The sequence below is a fragment of the Oncorhynchus keta genome, unplaced genomic scaffold (assembly GCF_023373465.1).
Source record: "Oncorhynchus keta strain PuntledgeMale-10-30-2019 unplaced genomic scaffold, Oket_V2 Un_scaffold_621_pilon_pilon, whole genome shotgun sequence".
Taxonomy (NCBI): domain Eukaryota; kingdom Metazoa; phylum Chordata; class Actinopteri; order Salmoniformes; family Salmonidae; genus Oncorhynchus; species Oncorhynchus keta.
Window position 1 is genome coordinate 227042 of NW_026290975.1, and position 25590 is coordinate 252631.

At 47.2% G+C, this 25590-nt stretch overlaps 1 protein-coding gene across 1 annotated transcript; it reads right to left on the reverse strand.

Moving 5' to 3' along the window:
• Nucleotides 1-1646: 1646 nt before the first annotated feature.
• LOC127929251 (uncharacterized) lies at nucleotides 1647-9500 on the reverse strand. The gene is made up of 5 exons (XM_052517216.1): nucleotides 9465-9500; nucleotides 8571-8979; nucleotides 8234-8307; nucleotides 2341-3062; nucleotides 1647-2259 (listed from the first exon to the last, which is right to left on the reverse strand). The coding sequence occupies exons 1-5, from the start codon at nucleotides 9498-9500 to the stop codon at nucleotides 2067-2069; spliced, it is 1434 nt and encodes a 477-aa protein (XP_052373176.1). The 3' UTR covers nucleotides 1647-2066.
• Between the last annotated feature and the right edge of the window lie 16090 nt (nucleotides 9501-25590).

Here is a 25590-nt window from a genome sequence, read left to right on the forward strand (position 1 = left end):
CTGTTTTTCTCTTTCTTTCGTGTCTGCTTGTCTCTCTCTGTGTCTGTTTTTCTCTTTCTTTCGTGTCTGCTTGTCTCTCTCTGTGTCTGTTTTTCTCTTTCTTTCGTGTCTGCTTGTCTCTCTCTGTGTCTTTTTTCTCTTTCTTTCGTGTCTGCTTGTCTCTCTCTGTGTCTTTTTTCTCTTTCTTTCGTGTCTGCTTGTCTCTCTCTGTGTCTGTTTTTCTCTTTCTTTCGTGTCTGCTTGTCTCTCTCTGTGTCTTTTTTCTCTTTCTTTCGTGTCTGCTTGTCTCTCTCTGTGTCTTTTTTTCTCTTTCTTTCGTGTCTGCTTGTCTCTCTCTGTGTCTGTTTTTCTCTTTCTTTCGTGTCTGCTTGTCTCTCTCTGTGTCTGTTTTCTCTTTCTTTCGTGTCTGCTTGTCTCTCTCTGTGTCTGTTTTTCTCTTTCTTTCGTGTCTGCTTGTCTCTCTCTGTGTCTTTTTTTCTCTTTCTTTCGTGTCTGCTTGTCTCTCTCTGTGTCTGTTTTTCTCTTTCTTTCGTGTCTGCTTGTCTCTCTCTGTGTCTTTTTTTCTCTTTCTTTCGTGTCTGCTTGTCTCTCTCTGTGTCTTTTTTCTCTTTCTTTCGTGTCTGCTTGTCTCTCTCTGTGTCTTTTTTTCTCTTTCTTTCGTGTCTGCTTGTCTCTCTCTGTGTCTGTTTTTCTCTTTCTTTCGTGTCTGCTTGTCTCTCTCTCTGTGTCTGTTTTTCTCTTTCTTTCGTGTCTGCTTGTCTCTCTCTGTGTCTTTTTTCTCTTTCTTTCGTGTCTGCTTGTCTCTCTCTGTTTCTGTTTTCTCTTTCTTTCGTGTCTGCTTGTCTCTCTCTGTGTCTGTTTTTCTCTTTCTTTCGTGTCTGCTTGTCTCTCTCTGTGTCTGTTTTTCTCTTTCTTTCGTGTCTGCTTGTCTCTCTCTGTGTCTGTTTTCTCTTTCTTTCGTGTCTGCTTGTCTCTCTCTGTGTCTGTTTTCTCTTTCTTTCGTGTCTGCTTGTCTCTCTCTGTGTCTGTTTTTCTCTTTCTTTCGTGTCTGCTTGTCTCTCTCTGTGTCTGTTTTTCTCTTTCTTTCGTGTCTGCTTGTCTCTCTCTGTGTCTGTTTTTCTCTTTCTTTCGTGTCTGCTTGTCTCTCTCTCTGTGTCTGTTTTCTCTTTCTTTCGTGTCTGCTTGTCTCTCTCTGTGTCTGTTTTTCTCTTTCTTTCGTGTCTGCTTGTCTCTCTCTGTGTCTGTTTTCTCTTTCTTTCGTGTCTGCTTGTCTCTCTCTGTGTCTGTTTTTCTCTTTCTTTCGTGTCTGCTTGTCTCTCTCTGTGTCTGTGTCTGCTTGTCTCTCTCTGTGTCTGTTTTTCTCTTTCTTTCGTGTCTGCTTGTCTCTCTCTGTGTCTGTTTTTCTCTTTCTTTCGTGTCTGCTTGTCTCTCTCTGTGTCTGTTTTTCTCTTTCTTTCGTGTCTGCTTGTCTCTCTCTTGTTTTCTACGTGTAAGGACCGCCACTGGAGAAGAGAAGTACAAGGAGCGAACATTTAAAGGAATAAAGAAAATCAAACAAAATAAGAACAGCGTCTGGAGGGGGGAGGGAACAAAACGACAATAAAGCTGACACGGGATCAAACTGAGGAACAGACAGATATAGAGAGGGAAATCAACAAACTGAAGGAGTCCAGGTGAGTCCAATGAGAGCTGATGCGTGTAATGATGGTGACAGGTGTACGTAATGATGGGCAGCCTGGCGCCCTCGAGCAACAGAGAGGGGAAGCGGGAGCAGGTGTGATACTACATAGAGGGCTATAGTATGCTACTGCTTGTCTATCTCTCTTGTTTTCTACATAGAGGGCTATAGTAGCTACAGTATGCTACTGCTTGTCTCTCTCTCTTGTTTTCTACATAGAGGGCTATAGTAGCTACAGTATGCTACTGCTTGTCTCTCTCTCTTGTTTTCTACATAGAGGGCTATAGTATGCTACTGCTTGTCTCTCTCTCTTGTTTTCTACATAGAGGGCTATAGTAGCTACAGTATGCTACTGCTTGTCTCTCTCTCTTGTTTTCTACTAGCGTGACTAGGGGGGTGTTCTAGTTTTGAGCGTGTCATCAGTCCAGTGCCACCAGATCTGGAACCTCCAGTGACGGTCAACGGTCTGGAACCTCCAGTGACGGTCAATAGTTCGGAACCTCCAGTGACGGTCAACGGTCTGGAACCTCCAGTGATGGTCAACGGTCTGGAACCTCCAGTGACGGTCAATGGTTCGGAACCTCCAGTGATGGTCAACGGTTCGGAACCTCTAGTGATGGGCAACGGTCCGGAACCTCCAGTGATGGTCAATGGTCTGGAACCTCCAGTGACGGTCAACGGTCTGGAACCTCCAGTGACGGTCAACGGTCCGGAACCTCCAGTGACGGTCAATGGTCTGGAACCTCCAGTGACGGTCAACGGTTCGGAACCTCCAGTGACGGTCAACGGTCCGGAACCTCCAGTGACGGTCAACGGTCTGGAACCTCCAGTGACGGTCAACGGTTCGGAACCTCCAGTGACGGTCAACGGTCCGGAACCTCCAGTGACGGTCAACGGTCTGGAACCTCCAGTGACGGTCAACGGTCTGGAACCTCCAGTGACGGTCAACGGTCCGGAACCTCCAGTGACGGTCAACGGTCTGGAACCTCCAGTGACGGTCAACGGTTCGGAACCTCCAGTGACGGTCAACGGTCCGGAACCTCCAGTGACGGTCAACGGTCTGGAACCTCCAGTGACGGTCAACGGTCTGGAACCTCCAGTGACGGTCAACGGTCTGGAACCTCCAGTGACGGTCAACGGTTCGGAACCTCCAGTGACGGTCAACGGTCTGGAACCTCCAGTGACGGTCAACGGTCTGGAACCTCCAGTGACGGTCAACGGTCTGGAACCTCCAGTGACGGTCAACGGTTCGGAACCTCCAGTGACGGTCAACGGTCTGGAACCTCCAGTGACGGTCAACGGTCCGGAACCTCCAGTGATGGTCAACGGTCTGGAGCCTCCAGTGACGGTCAACGGTCTCCAGGATGGGGTCTGGGGTGGGGGTCTGGAGGGGGGGGTGGGGGGGTGGTACTGTAGGGGTGGGGGGTACTGTCACGCCCTGACCATAGAGAGCCCTTGCTATTTTGTGTGTAAATGTTTTCACCACAGCCTGTAGGCCTGGTATTAACATCCAAGACAGTCTTTCCTGAGACAGTGTGCATTAGATGTCCATTGCGCTGCACACAATTTAAACGTAGTCTTGAATGATGCATGCCAAGATATACCAAGATATACCAGAGACAAGGGAACGTTGATTTTGCAACAGCACAACTCAAACGCCGGTTCACCAGTATGAATGAAATCGCAAATCAACCACTTTTTTTGCTTGTTTGAGCGCTCAAAGAACTGTCGTTGCTAAATATGATAAATATGTTGCATCTGCCAAAATGTCTTCTTTCCAGGAGGGAGGTAGAGGCAGGGGGGAGGAGGGAGGTAGAGGCAGGAGGGAGGAGGGAGGTAGAGGCAGGAGGGAGGAGTGAGGTAGAGGCAAGGGGGAGGAGGGAATTAGATGCAGGGGGAGGAGGGAGGTAGAGGCAGGGGGGAGGAGGGAGGTAGAGGCAAGGGGCAGAGGGAGTTAGATGCAGGGGAGGAGGGAGGTAGAGGCAGGGGGGGAGGGAGGAGGTAGAGGCAGGGGAGGAGGAGGGAGGTAGAGGCAGGGGAGGAGGGGGAGGTAGAGGCAGGGGGAGGAGGGGGAGGTAGAGGCAGGGGAGGAGGAGGAGGTAGAGGCAGGGGAGGAGGAGGTAGATGCAGGGGGAGATGGAGGTAGAGGCAGGGGGAGGAGGGAGGTAGAGGCAGGGGGAGGAGTGAGGTAGAGGCAGGGGAGGAGGAGGGAGGTAGAGGCAGGGGAGGAGGACTGAGGAATAGGCAGGGGAGGAGGAGGGAGGTAGAGGCAGGGGAGGAGGAGGGAGGTAGAGGCAGGGGAGGAGGAGGGAGGTAGAGGCAGGGGAGGAGGAGGGAGGTAGAGGCAGGGGAGGAGGGGAGGTAGAGACAGGGGGAGGAGTGAGGTAGAGGCAGGGGAGGAGGGAGGTAGAGGCAGGGGGGAGGAGGGAGGTAGAGCCAGGGGAGGAGGGAGGTAGAGGCAGGGGAGGAGGAGGGAGGTAGAGGCAGGGGAGGAGGAGGGAGGTAGAGGCAGGGGAGGAGGGAGGTAGATGCAGGGGGGAGATGGAGGTAGAGGCAGGGGGAGGAGGGAGGTAGAGGCAGGGGGAGGAGTGAGGTAGAGGCAGGGGGAGGAGGAGGGAGGTAGAGGCAGGGGAGGAGGACTGAGGAATAGGCAGGGGAGGAGGAGGGAGGTAGAGGCAGGGGAGGAGGAGGGAGGTAGAGGCAGGGGAGGAGGAGGGAGGTAGAGGCAGGGGAGGAGGAGGGAGGCAGAGGCAGGGGAGGAGGGAGGTAGAGACAGGGGAGGAGTGAGATAGAGGCAGGGGAGGAGGGAGGTAGAGGCAGGGGGAGGAGGGAGGTAGAGCCAGGGGGAGGAGGGAGGTAGAGGCAGGGGGAGGAGTGAGGTAGAGGCAGGGGAGGAGGAGGGAAGTAGAGGCAGGGGTGGAGTGAGGTAGAGGCAGGGGCAGGAGTGAGGTAGAGGCAGGGGAGGAGGAGGGAGGTAGAGGCAGGGGGGAGGAGGGAGGTAGAGGCAGGGGGAGGAGGAGGGAGGTAGATTCGGGGGGGGAGGGAGGTAGAGGCAGGGGGGAGGAGGGAGGTAGAGGCAGGGGGAGGAGTGAGGTAGAGGCAGGGGGAGGAGGGAGGTAGAGGCAGGGGAGGAGGAGGGAGGTAGAGGCAGGGGGAGGAGTGAGGTAGAGGCAGGGGAGGAGGACTAAGGAAAAGGCAAGGTCTTTAATCTTTAATCCGGGTCTTTAATCTGTCCCTAACTCTGTTAAGGAACTCTGTTAAGGAACAGAGTTTAGAAGTTATCTCTGTTTTTTAGGAATAACAGTGATGGTTGTTCCAAAAAATATATAAATATTTAAAAACTTAAGATTTAAAAAACTAAAGATGGCGCTGACAGACATGGAAGCTCTGCTTCTATCTCCTAAGAAATAACAGATATGTGAAGCTCTGCTTCTATCTCCTAAGAAATAACAGATATGTGAAGCTCTGCTTCTATCTCCTAAGAAATAACAGATATGTGAAGCTCTGCGTCTATCTCCTAAGAAATAACAGATATGTGAAGCTCTGCTTCTATCTCCTAAGAAATAACAGATATGTGAAGCTCTGCTTCTATCTCCTAACCAACTTTGCGGTATTTACTTTTTTAAAGTGTTATTTCTTACATTATTATCCCAGAGCGTTGTGTGTTATTCCATACATTATTATCCCAGAGCATTGTGTGTGTTATTACATACATTATTATCCCAGAGCGTTGTGTGTTATTCCATACATTATTATCCCAGAGCGTTGTGTGTTATTCCATACATTATTATCCCAGAGCGTTGTGTGTGTTATTCCATACATTATTATCCCAGAGCGTTGTGTGTGTTATTCCATACATTATTATCCCAGAGCGTTGTGTGTTATTCCATACATTATTATCCCAGAGCGTTGTGTGTTATTCCATACATTATTATCCCAGAGCGTTGTGTGTTATTCCATACATTATTATCCCAGAGCGTTGTGTGTTATTCCATACATTATTATCCCAGAGCGTTGTGTGTGTTATTCCATACATTATTATCCCAGAGCGTTGTGTGTGTTATTCCATACATTATTATCCCAGAGCGTTGTGTGTTATTCCATACATTATTATCCCAGAGCGTTGTGTGTTATTCCATACATTATTATCCCAGAGCGTTGTGTGTGTTATTCCATACATTATTATCCCAGAGCATTGTGTGTGTTATTCCATACATTATTATCCCAGAGCGTTGTGTGTTATTCCATACATTATTATCCCAGAGCGTTGTGTGTGTTATTCCATACATTATTATCCCAGAGCGTTGTGTGTTATTCCATACATTATTATCCCAGAGCATTGTGTGTGTTATTCCATACATTATTATCCCAGAGCATTGTGTGTGTTATTCCATACATTATTATCCCAGAGTGTTGTGTGTTATTCCATACATTATTATCCCAGAGCATTGTGTGTGTTATTCCATACATTATTATCCCAGAGCATTGTGTGTGTTATTCCATACATTATTATCCCAGAGCGTTGTGTGTGTTATTCCATACATTATTATCCCAGAGCGTTGTGTGTTATTCCATACATTATTATCCCAGAGCGTTGTGTGTTATTCCATACATTATTATCCCAGAGCGTTGTGTGTGTTATTCCATACATTATTATCCCAGAGCGTTGTGTGTTATTCCATACATTATTATCCCAGAGCGTTGTGTGTGTTATTCCATACATTATTATCCCAGAGCGTTGTGTGTTATTCCATACATTATTATCCCAGAGCATTGTGTGTGTTATTCCATACATTATTATCCCAGAGCATTGTGTGTGTTATTCCATACATTATTATCCCAGAGTGTTGTGTGTTATTCCATACATTATTATCCCAGAGCATTGTGTGTGTTATTCCATACATTATTATCCCAGAGCGTTGTGTGTTATTCCATACATTATTATCCCAGAGCGTTGTGTGTTATTCCATACATTATTATCCCAGAGCGTTGTGTGTGTTATTCCATACATTATTATCCCAGAGCGTTGTGTGTTATTCCATACATTATTATCCCAGAGCATTGTGTGTGTTATTCCATACATTATTATCCCAGAGCGTTATTACATACAGCTGGAAAGAGTTTTTGATATCAAAGCGGCGGTACCAGCATTCTGACAAGAAATACAACTTTCCTGAATTGGATCCTTCGTTGGTTAAATTCTACTAACTGTTATCAGAATCACAGAATACTTTTCCCCTTTCGCTGTCAGTGAATATAGTGAACGATAACTTGGTCTCGTGTCTTTGGCTGTGTCGGATTAAGTGATAAGAAATCTATAAAATCCTTTCTCTGTAATTAATATTAGCTGATTGAGCTAATCATGTAAATGTAACTAGAGAGTCGGGGCACCACAAAATAATATTTATAGAGCTGTTATCTTCCGAATAAACTCTTAAAGACCTAGTAATATTTTACATCAATAGCAGTCAATATTAATCGTCGCCTTAATTCAGTCTCATCTGAAAGTTGTAAATTCTTGGTTGTCTGCACGAACCCTGGTAGGTTGGTGGTAGATGGAAGGCCGTGTTGCCCAACCGAGTCCTTTGTCCTTTGAAGAATGTCTATGGTGATAAATTGAATAGGCCAACGTCATGTCACCGATATAATGTATTATGTCTGTGGATGTCAGTGTGTATAGTGAAGTAAATGATCCCCTTACAGAATGTCACATTTTTTGGGTCAGCAGGTGGCCTAGCGGTTAAGAGCTTTGGGCCAGTAACCAAAAGGTCGCTGGTTCAAATCCCTGAGCAGACAAGGTGTAAAAATATGTTGTTCTGCACTGGAGCAAGGCGGTTAATTAACTCCCAACAAAAACTGCTCCCCGGGCTCTGACGACGTGGATGCCGACTACGGCATCCCCCCTCACCTCTGGTTCAGAGGGGTTTGGTTAAATACGGAAGACATATTTCAGTTGAATACATCCAGTTGTGCAACTGACTCGGTATCCCCCTTTCCCCAGAGAGATAGATAGATGGATAGATAGATGGATAGATGGATAGATGGATGGATGGATGGATAGATAGATGGATAGATGGATGGATAGATAGATGGATAGATGGGGATGATTGGTCGATGGATAGATAGATGGATAGATAGATGGATAGATGGATAGATGGCTAGATGGATAGCTAGATGGATGGATGGCTAGATGGATGGATAGATAGATGGATGGATAGATAGACATGTATGGATGGATAGATGGATGGATAGATGGATGGATGGATGGATGGATGGATGGATGGATAGATGGATGGATGGATGGATAGATAGATGGATAGATGGATGGATAGATAGATGGATGGATAGATGGATGGATAGATAGATGGATGGATAGATGGATAGATAGATGGATGGATAGATGGATGGATGGATAGATAGATAGACATGGATGGATGGATAGATGGATGGATAGATGGATGGATGGATGGATAGATAGATGGATAGATGGATGGATAGATAGATGGGGATGATTGGTCGATGGATGGATAGATAGATGGATAGATATTGACTCACCATGGCAGTGATGGCTGGTTTAGCCACGCTCCTGGTTCCTGTAGTCATGGTTACTTGAGGAGTCTGTTCTTTACCTAGAGAAAGAGCACCATCACATTGGTCAGATCATCTTTATTTATATCATCCTCCTCCTCATCAACAATATCACCATCATCCTCCTCCTCCTCGTCAACAATATCACCATCATCATCCTCCTCCTCCTCCTCCTCCTCATCAACAATATCACCATCCTCCTCCTCCTCCTCCTCCTCATCAACAATATCACCATCATCCTCCTCCTCCTCCTCCTCCTCATCAACAATATCACCATCATCCTCCTCCTCATCAACAATATCACCATCATCCTCCTCCTCGTCAACAATATCACCATCATCCTCCTCCTCATCAACCAAATCACCATCATCCTCCTCGTCAACAATATCACCATCATCCTCCTCCTCGTCAACAATATCACCATCATCCTCCTCCTCGTCAACAATATCACCATCATCCTCCTCGTCAACAATATCACCATCATCCTCCTCGTCAACAATATCACCATCATCCTCCTCGTCAACAATATCACCATCATCCTCCTCCTCGTCAACAATATCACCATCATCCTCCTCGTCAACAATATCACCATCATCCTCCTCGTCAACAATATCACCATCATCCTCCTCCTCGTCAACAATATCACCATCCTCCTCCTCGTCAACAATATCACCATCATCATCCTCCCCCTCGTCAACAATATCATCATCCTCCTCCTCATCAACAATATCACCATCATCCTCCTCCTCCTCGTCAACAATATCACCATCATCCTCCTCGTCAACAATATCACCATCATCATCCTCCCCCTCGTCAACAATATCATCATCCTCCTCCTCCTCATCAACAATATCACCATTATCCTCCTCCTCCTCGTCAACAATATCACCATCATCATCCTCCTCGTCAACAATATCACCATCATCCTCCTCCTCATCAACAATATCACCATCATCCTCCTCCTCATCAACAATATCACCATCATCCTCCTCGTCAACAATATCATCATCCTCCGCCTCCCCCTCGTCAACAATATCACCATCATCCACCTTCTAGTCGTCAACAATATCATCATCATCCTCCTCCGCGTCAACAATATCACCATCATCATCCTCCTCCTCGTCAACAATATCACCATCACCATCCTCCTCATCAACAATATCACCATCATCATCCTCCTCCTCGTCAACAATATCACCATCATCTTCCTCCTCCTCGTCAACAATTTCACCATCATTATCCTCCTCCTCGTCGTCAACAGTATCACCATCATCATCCTCCTCCTCATCAACAATATCACCATCATCATCCTCCTCCTCATCAATAATATCACCATCATCATCCTTCTCCTCATCAATAATATCACCATCATCATCCTCCTCCTTGTCAACAATTTCACCATCATCCTCCTCCTCCTCAACATTATCACCATCATCCTCCTCGTCAACAATATCACCAACATCATCCTCCTCCTCGTCAACAATATCACCATCACCATCATCCTCCTCGTCAACAATATCACCATCATCATCCTCCTCCTCGTCGTCAACAATATCACCATCATCATCCTCCTCCTCGTCAACAATATCACCATCATCATCCTTCTCCTCATCAACAATATCACCATCATCATCCTCCTCCTCGTCAACAGTATCACCATCATCCTCCTCGTCAATAATATCACCATCGTCCTCCACCTCCTCGTCAACAATATCATAATCATCATCCTCCTCTTCGTCAACAATATCACAATCATCCTCCTCCTCGTCAACAATATCACCATCATCCTCCTCCTCGTCAACAATATCACCATCATCCTCCTCCTCCTCGTCAACAATATCACCATCAACCTCCTACTCCTCGTCAACAATATCACCATCATCACCTTCCTCCTGTGTGTGTGACGGTAGTTGCAGTGTGTGTGACGGTAGTTGAAGTGTGTGTGTGACGGTAGTTGCAGTGTGTGTGACGGTAGTTGCAGTGTGTGTGACGGTAGTTGCAGTGTGTGTGACGGTAGTTGCAGTGTGTGTGACGGTAGTTGCAGTGTGTGTGACGGTAGTTGCAGTGTGTGTGTGACGGTAGTTGAAGTGTGTGTGTGGCGGTAGTTGCAGTGTGTGTGTGACGGTAGTTGCAGTGTGTGTGTGACGGTAGTTGAAGTGTGTGTGACGGTAGTTGCAGTGTGTGTGACCTCATTTGCAGTGTGTGTGACGGTAGTTGCAGTGTGTGTGACGGTAGTTGCAGTGTGTGTGACGGTAGTTGCAGTGTGTGTGTGACGGTAGTTGCAGTGTGTGTGTGACGGTAGTTGAAGTGTGTGTGTGACGGTAGTTGCAGTGTGTGTGTGTGACGGTAGTTGCAGTGTGTGTGTGACGGTAGTTGCAGTGTGTGTGTGACGGTAGTTGCAGTGTGTGTGACCTCATTTGCAGTGTGTGTGACGGTAGTTGAAGTGTGTGTGTGACGGTAGTTGCAGTGTGTGTGATGGTAGTTGCAGTGTGTGTGACGGTAGTTGTAGTGTGTGTGTGACGGTAGTTGCAGTGTGTGTGTGACGGTAGTTGAAGTGTGTTTGTGACGGTAGTTGAAGTGTGTGTGACGGTAGTTGCAGTGTGTGTGTGACGGTAGTTGCAGTGTGTGTGTGACGGTAGTTGCAGTGTGTGTGACGGTAGTTGTAGTGTGTGTGTGACGGTAGTTGCAGTGTGTGTGACCTCATTTGCAGTGTGTGTGACGGTAGTTGTAGTGTGTGTGACGGTAGTTGCAGTGTGTGTGACAGTAGTTGAAGTGTGTGTGTGACGGTCGTTGCAGTGTGTGTGACGGTAGTTGTAGTGTGTGTGACGGTCGTTGCAGTGTGTGTGACGGTAGTTGCAGTGTGTGTGTGACGGTAGTTGCAGTGTGTGTGTGACGGTAGTTGCAGTGTGTGTGACGGTAGTTGTAGTGTGTGTGTGACGGTAGTTGCAGTGTGTGTGTGACGGTAGTTGCAGTGTGTGTGTGACGGTAGTTGCAGTGTGTGTGTGATGGTAGTTGCAGTGTGTGTGTGACGATAGTTGTAGTGTGTGTGTGACGGTAGTTGCAGTGTGTGTGACGGTAATTGCAGTGTGTGTGACGGTAGTTGAAGTGTGTGTGTGACGGTAGTTGCAGTGTGTGTGACCTCATTTGTAGTGTGTGTGACGGTAGTTGCAGTGTGTGTGTGACGGTAGTTGCAGTGTGTGTGACGGTAGTTGCAGTGTGTGTGACGGTAGTTGCAGTGTGTGTGTGACGGTAGTTGCAGTGTGTGTGACGGTAGTTGCAGTGTGTGTGTGACAGTAGTTGCAGTGTGTGTGACGGTAGTTGCAGTGTGTGTGACGGTAGTTGCAGTGTGTGTGTGACGGTAGTAGCAGTGTGTGTGACGGTAGTTGTAGTGTGTGTGACGGTAGTTGAAGTGTGTGTGTGACGGTAGTTGCAGTGTGTGTGTGACGGTAGTTGCAGTGTGTGTGTGACGGTAGTTGCAGTGTGTGTGACCTCATTTGCAGTGTGTGTGACGGTAGTTGTAGTGTGTGTGACGGTAGTTGCAGTGTGTGTGACAGTAGTTGAAGTGTGTGTGTGACGGTAGTTGAAGTGTGTGTGTGACGGTAGTTGCAGTGTGTGTGTGACGGTAGTTGCAGTGTGTGTGACCTCATTTGCAGTGTGTGTGTGACAATAGTTGTAGAGTGTGTGACGGTAGTTGCAGTGTGTGTGACAGTAGTTGAAGTGTGTGTGTGACGGTCGTTGTAGTGTGTGTGACGGTAGTTGCAGTGTGTGTGACGGTAGTTGAAGTGTGTGTGTGACGGTAGTTGCAGTGTGTGTGACGGTAGTTGAAGTGTGTGTGACGGTAGTTGCAGTGTGTGTGTGACGGTAGTTGCAGTGTGTGTGACGGTAGTTGCAGTGTGTGTGACGGTAGTTGAAGTGTGTGTGTGACGGTAGTTGCAGTGTGTGTGTGACGGTAGTTGCAGTGTGTGTGACGGTAGTTGCAGTGTGTGTGACGGTAGTTGCAGTGTGTGTGACCTCATTTGCAGTGTGTGTGACGGTAGTTGCAGTGTGTGTGACGGTAGTTGAAGTGTGTGTGTGACGGTAGTTGCAGTGTGTGTGTGACGGTAGTTGCAGTGTGTGTGACGGTAGTTGAAGTGTGTGTGACGGTAGTTGCAGTGTGTGTGTGACGGTAGTTGCAGTGTGTGTGTGACGGTAGTTGCAGTGTGTGTGTGACGGTAGTTGCAGTGTGTGTGTGACGGTAGTTGCAGTGTGTGTGACCTCATTTGCAGTGTGTGTGATGGTAGTTGTAGTGTGTGTGACGGTAGTTGCAGTGTGTGTGACAGTAGTTGAAGTGTGTGTGTGACGGTCGTTGCAGTGTGTGTGACGGTCGTTGTAGTGTGTGTGACGGTCGTTGCAGTGTGTGACGGTAGTAGTGTGTAGTGTGTGTGACAGTGGTCGATGCAGTGTGTGTGACGGTAGTTGCAGTGTGTGTGTGACGGTAGTTGCAGTGTGTGTGTGACGGTAGTTGCAGTGTGTGTGATGGTGCAGTGTGTGTGTAGTAGTTGTGTGACGGTGTAGTTGCAGTGTGTGTGTGACGGTAGTTGACCGTGTGTGTGTGACGGTAGTTGCAGTTGCAGTGTGTGTGTGATGGTAGTTGCAGTGTGTGTGTGACGATAGTTGTAGTGTGTGTGTGACGGTAGTTGCAGTGTGTGTGACGGTAATTGCAGTGTGTGTGACGGTAGTTGCAGTATGTGTGACCTCATTTGCAGTGTGTGTGACAGTAGTTGAAGTGTGTGTGTGACGGTAGTTGCAGTGTGTGTGACCTCATTTGTAGTGTGTGTGACGGTAGTTGCAGTGTGTGTGTGACGGTAGTTGCAGTGTGTGTGTGACGGTAGTTGCAGTGTGTGTGACGGTAGTTGCAGTGTGTGTGTGACAGTAGTTGCAGTGTGTGTGACGGTAGTTGCAGTGTGTGTGTGACGGTAGTTGCAGTGTGTGTGACGGTGGTAGTAGCAGTGTGTGTGACGGTAGTAGTGTGTATTTGCAGTGTGTGTGACGGTAGTTGAAGTGTGTGTGTGACGGTAGTTGAAGTGTGTGTGACGGTAGTTGCAGTGTGTGTGTGACGGTAGTTGCAGTGTGTGTGTGACGGTAGTTGCAGTGTGTGTGACCTCATTTGCAGTGTGTGTGACGGTAGTTGTAGTGTGTGTGACGGTAGTTGCAGTGTGTGTGACGGTAGTTGAAGTGTGTGTGTGACGGTAGTTGCAGTGTGTGTGACGGTAGTTGAAGTGTGTGTGTGACGGTAGTTGCAGTGTGTGTGTGACGGTAGTTGCAGTGTGTGTGACCTCATTTGCAGTGTGTGTGTGACGGTAGTTGTAGTGTGTGTGACGGTAGTTGCAGTGTGTGTGTGACGGTAGTTGCAGTGTGTGTGACGGTAGTTGCAGTGTGTGTGACGGTAGTTGTAGTGTGTGTGTGACGGTAGTTGAAGTGTGTGTGTGACGGTAGTTGAAGTGTGTGTGACGGTAGTTGCAGTGTGTGTGACGGTAGTTGAAGTGTGTGTGTGACGGTAGTTGAAGTGTGTGTGTGACGGTAGTTGAAGTGTGTGTGTGACGGTAGTTGCAGTGTGTGTGTGACGGTAGTTGCAGTGTGTGTGTGACGGTAGTTGCAGTGTGTGTGACGGTAGTTGCAGTGTGTGTGACCTCATTTGCAGTGTGTGTGACGGTAGTTGCAGTGTGTGTGTGACGGTAGTTGAAGTGTGTGTGTGACGGTAGTTGCAGTGTGTGTGACGGTAGTTGTAGTGTGTGTGTGACGGTAGTTGCAGTGTGTGTGTGACGGTAGTTGCAGTGTGTGTGACGGTAGTTGCAGTGTGTGTGTGACGGTAGTTGCAGTGTGTGTGACCTCATTTGCAGTGTGTGTGATGGTAGTTGTAGTGTGTGTGACGGTAGTTGCAGTGTGTGTGACAGCAGTTGAAGTGTGTGTGTGACGGTCGTTGCAGTGTGTGTGACGGTAGTTGAAGTGTGTGTGACGGTAGTTGCAGTGTGTGTGACGGTAGTTGCAGTGTGTGTGACGGTAGTTGCAGTGTGTGTGTGACGGTAGTTGCAGTGTGTGTGTGACGGTAGTTGCAGTGTGTGTGTGACGGTAGTTGCAGTGTGTGTGACAGTAGTTGTAGTGTGTGTGACGGTAGTTGCAGTGTGTGTGACGGTAGTTGCAGTGTGTGTGTGACGGTAGTTGCAGTGTGTGTGTGACGGTAGTTGCAGTGTGTGTGACGGTAGTTGTAGTGTGTGTGTGACGGTAGTTGCAGTGTGTGTGTGACGGTAGTTGCAGTGTGTGTGTGACGGTAGTTGCAGTGTGTGTGTGATGGTAGTTGCAGTGTGTGTGTGACGGTAGTTGAAGTGTGTGTGTGACGGTAGTTGCAGTGTGTGTGACGGTAGTTGCAGTGTGTGTGACGGTAGTTGCAGTATGTGTGACCTCATTTGCAGTGTGTGTGACAGTAGTTGAAGTGTGTGTGTGACGGTAGTTGCAGTGTGTGTGACGTTATTTGTAGTGTGTGTGACGGGAGTTGTAGTGTGTGTGTGACGGTAGTTGCAGTGTGTGTGACGGTAGTTGTAGTGTGTGTGACGGTAGTTGAAGTGTGTGTGTGACGGTCGTTGCAGTGTGTGACGGTAGTTGCAGTGTGTGTGACGGTAGTTGAAGTGTGTGTGTGACGGTAGGTAGTTGCAGTGTGTGTGTGACGGTAGTTGCAGTGTGTGTGACCTCATTTGCAGTGTGTGTGTGACAATAGTTGTAGAGTGTGTGACAGTAGTATTGCAGTGTGTGTGACGGTAGTTGAAGTGTGTGTGACGGTAGTTGCAGTGTGTGTGTGACGGTCGTTGTAGTGTGTGTGACGGTAGTTGAAGTGTGTGTGTGACGGTAGTTGAAGTGTGTGTGACGGTCGTTGCAGTGTGTGTGACGGTCAGTGCAGTGTGTTGCGGTAGTTGAAGTGTGTGTGTGACGGTAGTTGAAGTGTGTGTGTGACTGAAGTGTGGTAGTTGAAGTGTGTGTAGTTAGTGTGTGTAGTTGAAGTGTGTGTGTGACGGTAGTTGCAGTGTGTGTGACGGTAGTTGAAGTGTGTGTGTGACGGTAGTTGCAGTGTGTGTGACGGTAGTTGCAGTGTGTGTGACGGTCATTTGAAGTGTGTGTGTGATGGTAGTTGCAGTGGTAGTTGCAGTGTGTGTGACGGTAGTTGAAGTGTGTGTGTGACAGTGTGTTTGGTAGTTGCAGTGTGTGTGACGGTAGTTGCAGTGTGTGTGACGGTAGTTGCAGTGTGTGTGTGACGGTAGTTGCAGTGTGTGTGTGAGTGTGTGTGTGACGGTAGTTGTAGTTGCAGTGTGTGTGTAGTGTGTGACGGTAGTTGCAGTGTGACGGTCGTTGTGACGGTAGTTGCAGTGTGTGTGACGGTAGTTGAAGTGTGTGTGACGTAGTTGAAGTGTGTGTGTGAGTTGCAGTGTGTGTGTAGTTGCAGTGTGTGTGTGACGGTAGTTGCAGTGTGTGTGTGACGGTAGTTGCAGTGTGTGACGGTAGTTGCAGTGTGTGTGACCTCATTTGCAGTGTGTGTGTGTGACGGTAGTTGCAGTGTGTGTGACAGTGTAGTTGAAGTGTGTGTGACGGTAGTTGCAGTGTGTGTGTGACGGTAGTTGCAGTGTGTGTGACGGTAGTTGAAGTGTGTGTGACGGTAGTTGCAGTGTGTGTGTGACGGTAGTTGCAGTGTGTGTGTGACGGTAGTTGCAGTGTGTGTGTGACGGTAGTTGCAGTGTGTGTGACGGTAGTTGAAGTGTATGTGTGACGGTAGTTGCAGTGTGTGTGACGGTAGTTGAAGTGTGTGTGTGACGGTAGTTGCAGTGTGTGTGTGACGGTAGTTGCAGTGTGTGTGACGGTAGTTGAAGTGTGTGTGACGGTAGTTGAAGTGTATGTGTGACGGTAGTTGTAGTGTGTGTGACGGTAGTTGAAGTGTGTGTGTGACGGTAGTTGCAGTGTGTGTGTGATGGTAGTTGCAGTGTGTGTGACCTCATTTGCAGTGTGTGTGTGACGGTAGTTGTAGTGTGTGTGACGGTAGTTGCAGTGTGTGTGACAGTAGTTGAAGTGTGTGTGTGTGACGGTCGTTGTAGTGTGTGTGACGGTAGTTGCAGTGTGTGTGACGGTAGTTGTAGTGTGTGTGACGGTAGTTGGAGTGTGGGTAGTTGCAGTGTGTGTGACGGTAGTTGCAGTGTGTGTGACAGTGTGTGGTAGTTGTAGTGTGTGTGTGACGGTAGTTGCAGTGTGTGTGTGACGGTAGTTGCAGTGTGTGTGAGTTGGTAGTTGCAGTGTGTGTGTGACGGTGCAGTTGCAGTGTGTGTGTGACGGTAGTTGCAGTGTGTGTGACGGGTCGTTGTGTGTGTGTGACGTGTAGTTGCAGTGTGTGTGGCGGTAGTTGCAGTGTGTGTGACGGTAGTTGCAGTGTGTGTGACGGTAGTTGTAGTGTGTGTGACGGTAGTTGCAGTGTGTGTGCGGTAGTTGCAGTGTGTGTGACGGTCGTTGCAGTGTGTGTGACGGTCGTTGTAGTGTGTGTGACGGTAGTTGCAGTGTGTGTGGCGGTAGTTGCAGTGTGTGACGGTAATTGCAGTGTGTGTGACGGTAGTTGTAGTGTGTGTGTGACGGTAGTTGCAGTGTGTGACGGTAGTTGCAGTGTGTGTGTGACGGTAGTTGCAGTGTGTGTGTAGTGTGTGTGACGGTAGTTGAAGTGTGTGTGTGTGTGTGTGTGTGTGTGACGGTAGTTGCAGTGTGTGTGTGACGGTAGTTGCAGTGTGTGTGTGACGGTAGTTGCAGTGTGTGACGGTAGTTGCAGTGTGTGTGACCTCATTTGCAGTATGTTGCGGTAGTTGCAGTGTGTGTGAAGTGTGTGTGACGGTAGTTGCGGTGTGTGTGTTGACGGTAGTTGCAGTGTGTGTGTGACGGTAGTTGCAGTGTGTGTGTGACGGTAGTTGCAGTGTGACAGTAGTGTAGTTGCAGTGTGTGTGTGACGGTAGTGTGTGTGACGGTAGTTGCAGTGTGACCTCATTTGCAGTGTGTGTGACGGTAGTTGCAGTGTGTGTGTGACAGTAGTTGCAGTGTGTGTGACGGTAGTTGCAGTGTGTGTGACGGTAGTTGCAGTGTGTGTAGTTGCAGTGTGTGTGTAGTTGAAGTGTGTGTGTGACGGTAGTTGCAGTGTGTGTGAGTGTGTGTGGTAGTTGAAGTGTGTGTGTGACGGTAGTTGCACGGTAGTGTGTGTGACGGTAATTGCAGTGTGTGTGACGGTAGGTAGTTGCAGTGTGTGTGTGATGGTAGTTGCAGTATGTGTGACCTCATTTGCAGTGTGTGTGACGGTAGTTGAAGTGTGTGTGACGGTAGTTGCAGTGTGTGTGTGACGGTCGGTAGTTGAAGTGTGTGTGTGTGAGTGTGTGGTCGTTGCAGTGTGTGTGACGGTAGCAGTGTGTTGTAGCGTGTGTGATGGTGGTTGCAGTGTGTGTGACGGTAGTTGCAGTGTGTGTGACGGTAGTTGCAGTGTGTGTGACGGTAGTTGCAGTGTGTGTGTGACGGTAGTTGCAGTGTGTGTGTGAGTGTGTGTGACGGTAGTTGCAGTTTGTGTGACAGTGGTTGCAGTGTGTGTGTGACAGTAGTTGCAGTGTGTAGTTGTGACGGTAGTTGCGGTAGTTGCAGTGTTGTGTGTGTGACGGTAGTTGCAGTGTGTGTGACCTCATTTGCAGTGTATGTGTGACGGTAGTTGCAGTGTGTGTGACGGTAGTTGAAGTGTGTGTGTGACGGTAGTTGCAGTGTGCAGTGTGTGACGGTAGTTGCAGTGTGTGTGAGTTGAAGTGTGTGTGTAGTTGCAGTGTGTGTGTGACGGTAGTTGCAGTGTGTGTGTGCAGTGTTGCAGTGTGTGTGTGACGGTAGTTGCAGTGTGTGTGTGACGGTAGTTGCAGTGTGTGTAGTTGAAGTGTGTGTGTGACGGTAGTTGAAGTGTATGTGTGACGGTTGCAGTGTGTGTGACGGTAGTAGTGTGTGTGACGGTAGTTGAAGTGTGTGTGTGTGACGGTAGTTGCAGTGTGTGTGTGATGGTAGTTGCAGTGTGTGTGACCTCATTTGCAGTGTGTGTGTGTGACGGTAGTTGTAGTGTGTGTGACGGTAGCTGCAGTGTGTGTGACAGTAGTTGAAGTGTGTGTGTGTGAGTGTGTGTAGCTGCAGTGTGTGTGACGGTAGTTGCAGTGTGTGTGACGGGTCGTTGCAGTGTGTGTGACGGTAGTTGCAGTGTGTGTGACGGTAGTTGTAGTGTGTGTGACGGTAGTTGCAGTGTGTGTGGCGGTAGTTGCAGTGTGTGACGGTAGTTGAAGTGCAGTGTCTGTTGCAGTGTGTGCTGTAGTTGTGTGTGTGACGGTAGTTGCAGTGTGTGTGACGGTAATTGCAGTGTGTGTGACGGTAGTTGAAGTGTGTGTGAGTGTGTGTGTGACGGTAGTTGCAGTGTGTGTGTGACGGTAGTTGCAGTGTGTGTGAGTGTGTGTGACGGTAGTTGCAGTGTGCAGTGTGTGTGTGAGTGTGTGTGGTGCAGTGTGCGGTGCAGTGTGTTGCAGTGTGTGTGTATGACGGTAGTTGCAGTGTGTGTGTGACGGTAGTTGCAGTGTGTGTGACGGTAGTGTGCAGTGTGTGTGTGACGGTAGTTGCAGTGTGTGAGTGACAGTGTGTGTGTGAGTGCAGTGTGTGTGACGGTAGTTGCAGTGTGTGTGCCGGTGGTTGCAGTGTGTGTGACGGTAGTTGCAGTGTGCAGTTGCAGTGTGTGTGACGGTAGTTGAAGTGTGTGTGTGACGGTAGTTGCAGTGTGTGTGATGGTAGTTGAAGTGTGTGTGTGTGACGGTAGTTGCAGTATGTGTGACCTCATTTGCAGTGTGTGACGGTAGTTGAAGTGTGTGTGACGGTAGTTGCAGTGTGTGTGATGGTACTTGCAGTGTGTGTGACGGTAATTGCAGTGTGTGTGACGGTAGTTGCAGTGTGTGTGTGACGGTAGTTGCAGTATGTGTGACCTCATTTGCAGTGTGTGTGACGGTAGTTGCAGTGTGTGTGTGACGGTAGTTGTAGTGTGTGTGACGGTAGTTGCAGTTGTGTGTGTGACGGTGCAGTGTTGTAGTTGCAGTGTGTGATGGTAGTTGCAGTGTGTGTGACAGTTTGCAGTGTGTGGTAGTTGCAGTGTGTGTGACGGTAGTTGCAGTGTGTGTGTGACGGTAGTTGCAGTGTGTGTGTGACGTGTAGTGTTGCGGTAGTTGCAGTGTGTGACGGTAGTTGAAGTGTGTGTGTGACGGTAGTTGCAGTGTGTGTGTGACTGTAGTTGCAGTGTGTGTGACACGGTAGTTGCAGTGTGTGTGTGACGGTGCAGTGTGTGTGACGGTAGTTGAAGTGTGTGTAGTTGTGATGTGTGACGGTAGTTGAAGTGTGTGTGACGGTAGTTGCAGTGTGTGTGACCTCATTTGCAGTGTGTGTGTGTAGTTGTTGCAGTGTGTGTGTGACGGTAGTTGAAGTGTGTGTGTGACGGTAGTTGCAGTGTGTGTGACGGTAGTTGCTGTGTGATTGCAGTGTGTGTGAAGCAGTGTGTGTGACGGTGGTTGCAGTAGTTGCAGTGTGTGTGACGGTAATTGCATTGTGTGTGACAGTAGTTGTAGTGTGTGTGTGTTGTTGCAGTGTGACGGTAGTTGCAGTGTGTGTGACGGTAGGTAGTTGCGGTAGTGTGTGTGACGGTAGTTGCAGTGTGTGTGTGACGGTAGTTGCAGTAGTTGAAGTGTGTGTGACGGTAGTTGAAGTGTGTGTGTGACGGTAGTTGCAGTGTGTAGTTGCAGTGTGTGCAGTGTGTGTGTGACGGTAGTTGACCTCATTTGCAGTGTGTGTGACGGTAGTTGAAGTGTGTGTGGACGGTAGTTGCAGTGTGTGCAGTGTGTGACGGTAGTTGAAGTGTGTGTGACGGTAGTTGCAGTGTGTGTGATGGACTTGCAGTGTGTGTGAGTTGCAGTGTGTGTGTGTGAGTGTGTGTGTGACGGTAGTTGCAGTGTGTGTGACGGTAGTTGAGTGTGTGTGTGAATGTGTGTGTGTGACAGTAGTTGCAGTGTGTGTGACGGTAGTTGTAGTGTGTAGTTGTAGTGTGTGTGTGTGATGGTGCAGTGTGCAGTTGCATTGTGTGTGACAGTAGTTGCAGTGTGTGACGGTAGTTGCAGTGTGTGTGACCTCATTTGCAGTGTGTGTGTGACGGTAGTTGCAGTGTGTGTTGAAGTGTGTGTGACGGTAGTTGCAGTGTGTGACGGTAGTTGCAGTGTGTGTGACCTCATTTGCAGTGTGTGTGACGGTAGTTGCAGTGTGTGTGTGACGGTAGTTGCAGTGTGTGCAGTTGCAGTGTGTGTGATTTGCAGTGTGTGTAGTTGTAGTGTGTGTGACAGTAGTTGCAGTGTGTGTGTGACGGTAGTTGCAGTGTGTGTGTGTGGTGTGCAGTGTGTGTGACGGTAGTTGCAGTGTGTGTGTTGAGTGTGTGGTAGTTGAAGTGCAGTGTGTGTGGTTGAAATGTGTGTAGTTGCAGTGTGTGTGTGAGTGTGTGTGTGATGGTAGTTGCAGTGTGTGTGCAGTGTGTGAGTTGCAGTGTGTGTGTAGTTGCAGTGTGTGTGACGGTAGTTGCAGTGTGTGTGATGAGTTGCAGTGTTGCAGTAGTGCGTGACGGTAGTTGTAGTTGCAGTGTGTGTGTGACGGTAGTTGCAGTGTGTGTGTGACGGTAGTTGCAGTGTGTGTGTGACGGTAGTTGCAGTGTGTGTGTGACCTCATTTGCAGTGTGTGTGAAGTTAACTACAGTGTGTGTGACGTTAACTACAGTGTGTGTGACATTAATTACAGTGTGTGTGATGTTAGTTGAAGTGTGTGTGATGTTAGTTGAAGTGCTTGATGTTAATTGCAGTGTGTGGGACCTTATTTGCAGTGTGCGTGAGTGTAGTGGTAGAGTCGTGGAAGAGTAGAGTAGAGCAGTGGTAGAGTAGAGTGGTGTTAGAGTAGTGATAGAGTAGTGGTAGAGTAGTGGTATAATAGTGGTAGAGTAGTGGTAGAGTAGAGTAGAGTAGTGGTAGAGTAGAGCAGTAGTAGGGTAGAGTAGTGGTGTAATAGTGGTAGAGTAGTGGTAGAGTAGAGTAGAGTTGTGGTAGAGTAGAGTAGTGGTAGAGTAGAGTAGTAGTAGAGTAGTAGTAGGGTAGAGTAGTGGTATTGTAGAGGAGAGGTAGAGTAGTGGTAGAGTAGAGTGGTGTTAGAGTAGTGATAGAGTAGTGGTAGAGTAGTGGTATAATAGTGGTAGAGTAGTGGTAGAGTAGAGTAGTGGTAGAGTAGAGTAGTAGTAGGGTAGAGTAGTGGTATAGTAGTGGTAGAGGAGAGGTAGAGTAGTGGTGGGGAAGAGAAGAGTCGTTATAGAGATAGGGTAGAGTAGAGTTGATGTAGATTAGTGGTAGAGTAGTGGTATAATAGTGGTAGAGTAGTGGTAGATTAGAGTAGAGTAGTGGTAGAGTAGAGTAGTAGTAGGGTAGTGATAGAGTAGAGTAGTGGTGGGGAAGAGAAGAGTCGTTATCGAGATAGGGTAGAGTAGAGTTGATGTAGATTAGTGGTAGAGTAGAGGTAGAGTAAAGGTAGTGATAGAGAATAGTATTAGAGTAGTGATAGAGTAGAGTAGAGTTAGAGTAGTGGTAGAGTAGAGTTGATGTAGAGTAGTGTTAGAGTAGTGGTAGAGTAGAGTAGTAGTAGGGTAGATTAGTGGTAGAGTAGTGGTATTGTGGTGGTAGAGGCATTGTAGTGGTAGAGTAGTGGTATTGTAGTGGTAGAGTAGTGTAAGAGTAGTGGTAGAGTAGTGGTAGAGTAGATTAGTGGTATAGTAGTGGTATAGTAGTGTAAGAATAGTGGTAGACTAGTGGTAGAGTAGGGTAGTAGTAGGGTAGAGTAGTGGTAGAGTAGTAGTAGGGTAGAGTAGTGGTAGAACAGTGGTAGAGTAGAGTAGAGTAGTGGTAGAATAGTGGTAGAGGAGAGGTAGAGTAATGGTAGAGTAGTGGTAGAGTAGTGGTAGAGTACTGATAGAGTAGAGTAGTGATAGAGTAGAGTAGTGGTGGGGAAGAGAAGAGTCGTTATCGAGATAGGGTAGAGTAGAGTTGATGTAGATTAGTGGTAGAGGAGAGGTAGAGTAATGGTAGAGTAGTGGTAGAGTAGTGGTAGAGTACTGATAGAGTAGAGTAGTGGAAGGGAAGAGAAGAGTCGTTTTAGAGATAGTAGTCGTAGGGTAGTGGTAGAGTAGTGGTAGAGTAGTGGTAGAGTAGTTATAGAGTAGAGTGATAGAGTAGGGTAGTGGTAGAGTATGATAGAGAAGAGGTAGTGGTAGAGGTAGAGTAGAGGTAGAGTAGAGTAAAGGTAGTGATAGTAGAATAGTGTTAGAGTAGTTATAGAGTAGAGTGATAGAGTAGAGTAGTGGTAGAGTAGAGTAGAGCTATTGTGGTGGTAGAGTAGAGGTATTTTAGTGGGACAGTAGAGGTAGAGTAGAATAGTGGTATTGTAGTGGTAGAGAAGAGGTAGAGTAGAGTATTGGTATTGTAGTGGTAGAGTAGAGGTATTGTAGCTGTAGAGTAGAGGTAGAGTAGAGGTATTGTAGTGGTAGAGTAGTGGTAGAGTAGAGGTATTGTAGTGGTAGAGAAGAGGTAGAGTAGAGTATTGGTATTGTAGTGGTAGAGTAGAGGTATTGTAGCTGTAGAGTAGAGGTAGAGTAGAGGTATTGTAGTGGTAGAGTAGTGGTAGAGTAGAGGTATTGTAGTGGTAGAGTAGTGGTAGAGTAGAGGTATTGTAGTGGTAGAGTAGTGGTAGAGTAGAGGTAGAGTAGAGGTATTGTAGTGGTAGAGTAGAGGTATTGTAGTGGTAGAGTAGAGGTATTGTGGTGGTAGAGTAGTGGTAGAGTAGAGGTAGAGTAGAGGTATTGTAGTGGTAGAGTAGAGGTATTGTAGTGGTAGAGTAGAGGTATTGTGGTGGTAGAGTAGTGGTAGAGTAGTGGTAGAGTAGAGGTAGTGTAGTGGTAGAGTAGAGGTATTGTGGTGGTAGAGTAGTGGTAGAGTAGTGGTAGAGTAGAGGTATTGTAGTGGTAGAATAGAGGTATTGTGGTGGTAGAGTAGTGGTAGAGTAGTGGTAGAGTGGAGGTTTTGTAGTGGTAGAGTAGAGCTATTGTGGTGGTAGAATAGAGGTGTAGTAGTTGTAGAGGTGTAGTAGTTGTAGAGTAGTGTTCGCGTAGAGTAGTGGTATAGTGGTTGTAGAGTTAAGGTAGAGTGGTGGTAGAGTATTGAGTAGTGTTACGGTAGTGGTTCAGTAGAGTAGTGGTAGAGTAATGGTATAGTAGTGGTATTGTGGTTGTAGAGTAATGGTAGAGTCAAGTAGTGGTATTGTAGTGGTGGAGTTATTTTAGAGTGGATTAGTGGTAGGGGTAGAGTTAGTGTTTGTGTCCAGGTAGAGTAGGTTAGTGAAGAGGTATAGTAGTGGTAGTGTAGAGTAGATGTTTTTTTTTATTTTACTTTTATTTAACTAGGCAAATCAGTTACTTAAGAACAAATTCTTATTTTTTATAGAGTAGTTGAAAAGTAGTGTTAGAGGAGTGGTAGAGTAGTGGTAGAGTAGTTGTAGAGTACTGGTAGAGTGGTGGTATTTTAGATGTGGATTAGTTATATAGTAGTGGTAGAATAGTGGTAGAGAAGTGGTAGAGTAGAATTGTGGTAGAGCAGAGTGCTGGTAGAGTGGTGGTATGTTCGTTGTGGAGTAGTTTTATATTAGTGGTAGAGTTGTGGTAGAGTAGTTGTATAGTAGTGGTAGAGTAGTGGTAGAATAGTGGTAGAGGAGAGGTAGACTAGTGGTAGAGTAGAGTAGTGGTAGAACAGTGGTAGAGTATTGTTGTGACAGAATACAGGTAGAGTAGTGGTCGAGTAGTGGCAGAGTAGAATAGTGGTAGAGTAGTGGTTGAGTAGTGGTAGAGTAGAGTAGTGGTAGAATAGTGGTAGAGTAGTGGTCGAGTAGTGGTAGCGTAGAGCAGTGGTAGAGTAGAGTAGAATGGTGTTGGAGTAATGATAAAGTAGAGTAGTGGCAGAGTAGAGGTAGAGTAGAATAGTGTTATTGTTGTGGTAGAGTAGAGGTATTGTGGAGGTAGAGTAGTGGTAGAGCCGTTTTAGAGTAGTGATCGAGTAGTGGTAGAGTAGTGGTAGAGTAGTGGTAGAGTAGTAGTGGTAGAGTAGTAATGGTAGAGTAGCGGTATAGTAGCTGTAGAGTAGTGGTAGAGTAGTGTTAGAGTAGTGGTAGAGTAGACTAGTGGTATAGTAGTTTTAGAGTTGAGGTAGAGTGGTGGTAGAGTATAGAGTAGAGGTAGAGTACAGTTGTGGTTTAGTAGTTGTAGAGTTGAGGTAGAGTGGTGGTAGAGTAGTGGTATAGTAGAGTAGGTGTAGAGTAGAGTTGTGGTTTAGTAGTTGTAGAGTTGAGGTGGAGTGGTGGTAGAGTAGTGGTAAATAGTGGTATAGTAGAGTAGCGGTAGAGTAGAGTAGTGGTATAGTAGTTTTAGAGTTGAGGTAGAGTAGTTGTAGAGCAGATCTAGAGTAGTGGTAGTAGAAATAAGTCGTAGAGTTATGTTAGAGTAGTGGTAGAGGAGTGGTATAGTAATGGTAGAGAAGTAGTCTGGTAGTGGTAGAGTTTTATTAGAGTAGTGGTAGAGTGGTGGTATAATTGTTATAGAGTAGTTGTATAGTAGTGTAAAGTTTAGTAGAGTAGTGGTGTAGTATTGGTAGAGTAGAGTATTGGTAGAGTGGTGGTATATTAGTTGTATAGTATTGGTATATTAGTGCTGGAGTAGTGGTAGAGTAGTGTTTAGTGGTGGTAGAGGAGTGGTTTAAGTGGTTGTGTAGAGTCAAGTTGATGTGGAGTAGTGGTAGAGTAGTGGTAGTGGTAGCGTCGAGGTAGAGTAGACAGTGGAAGAATAGTACTAGAGTAGATTAGTGGTAGATTATAATATATTTGATATAGAGTAGTGGTTGAGTGGTGGTAGAGTAGTAGATATAGAGTAGAGGTAGAGTACTGGTTGAGTAGAGGATGAGTAGTGGTAGAATAGTTGTAGTGGTAAGGTAGAGTAAGTGTAGAGAAGTGGTAGGGTTGAGTTGTGGTAGGTTAGAGTAGAGTAGTAGTAGAGTAGTTTTAGAGTAGAGGTAGACTAGTGATAGAGTAGTGGTAGAGTAGAGTAGTCGTAGAGTAGTGGTAGAGTAGAGTAGTTGTAGAGTAGTGGTAGAGTAGTGGTAGAG

What these genes read in the sequence shown, in the direction of transcription:
- LOC127929251 (XM_052517216.1), bottom strand. Translation starts at nt 9,500, where the DNA reads ATGGTGAAATTGTTGACGAGGAGGAGGAAGATGATG. An exon ending in TGACGAGGAGGAGGATGATG is followed by an intron (nt 8,308 to 8,570) that starts GTGATATTGTTG and finishes CTCTTTCTCTAG; the next exon opens with GTAAAGAACAGACTCCTCAA. An exon ending in AACCAGCCATCACTGCCATG is followed by an intron (nt 3,063 to 8,233) that starts GTGAGTCAATAT and finishes CCCCCCCTCCAG; the next exon opens with ACCCCCACCCCAGACCCCAT.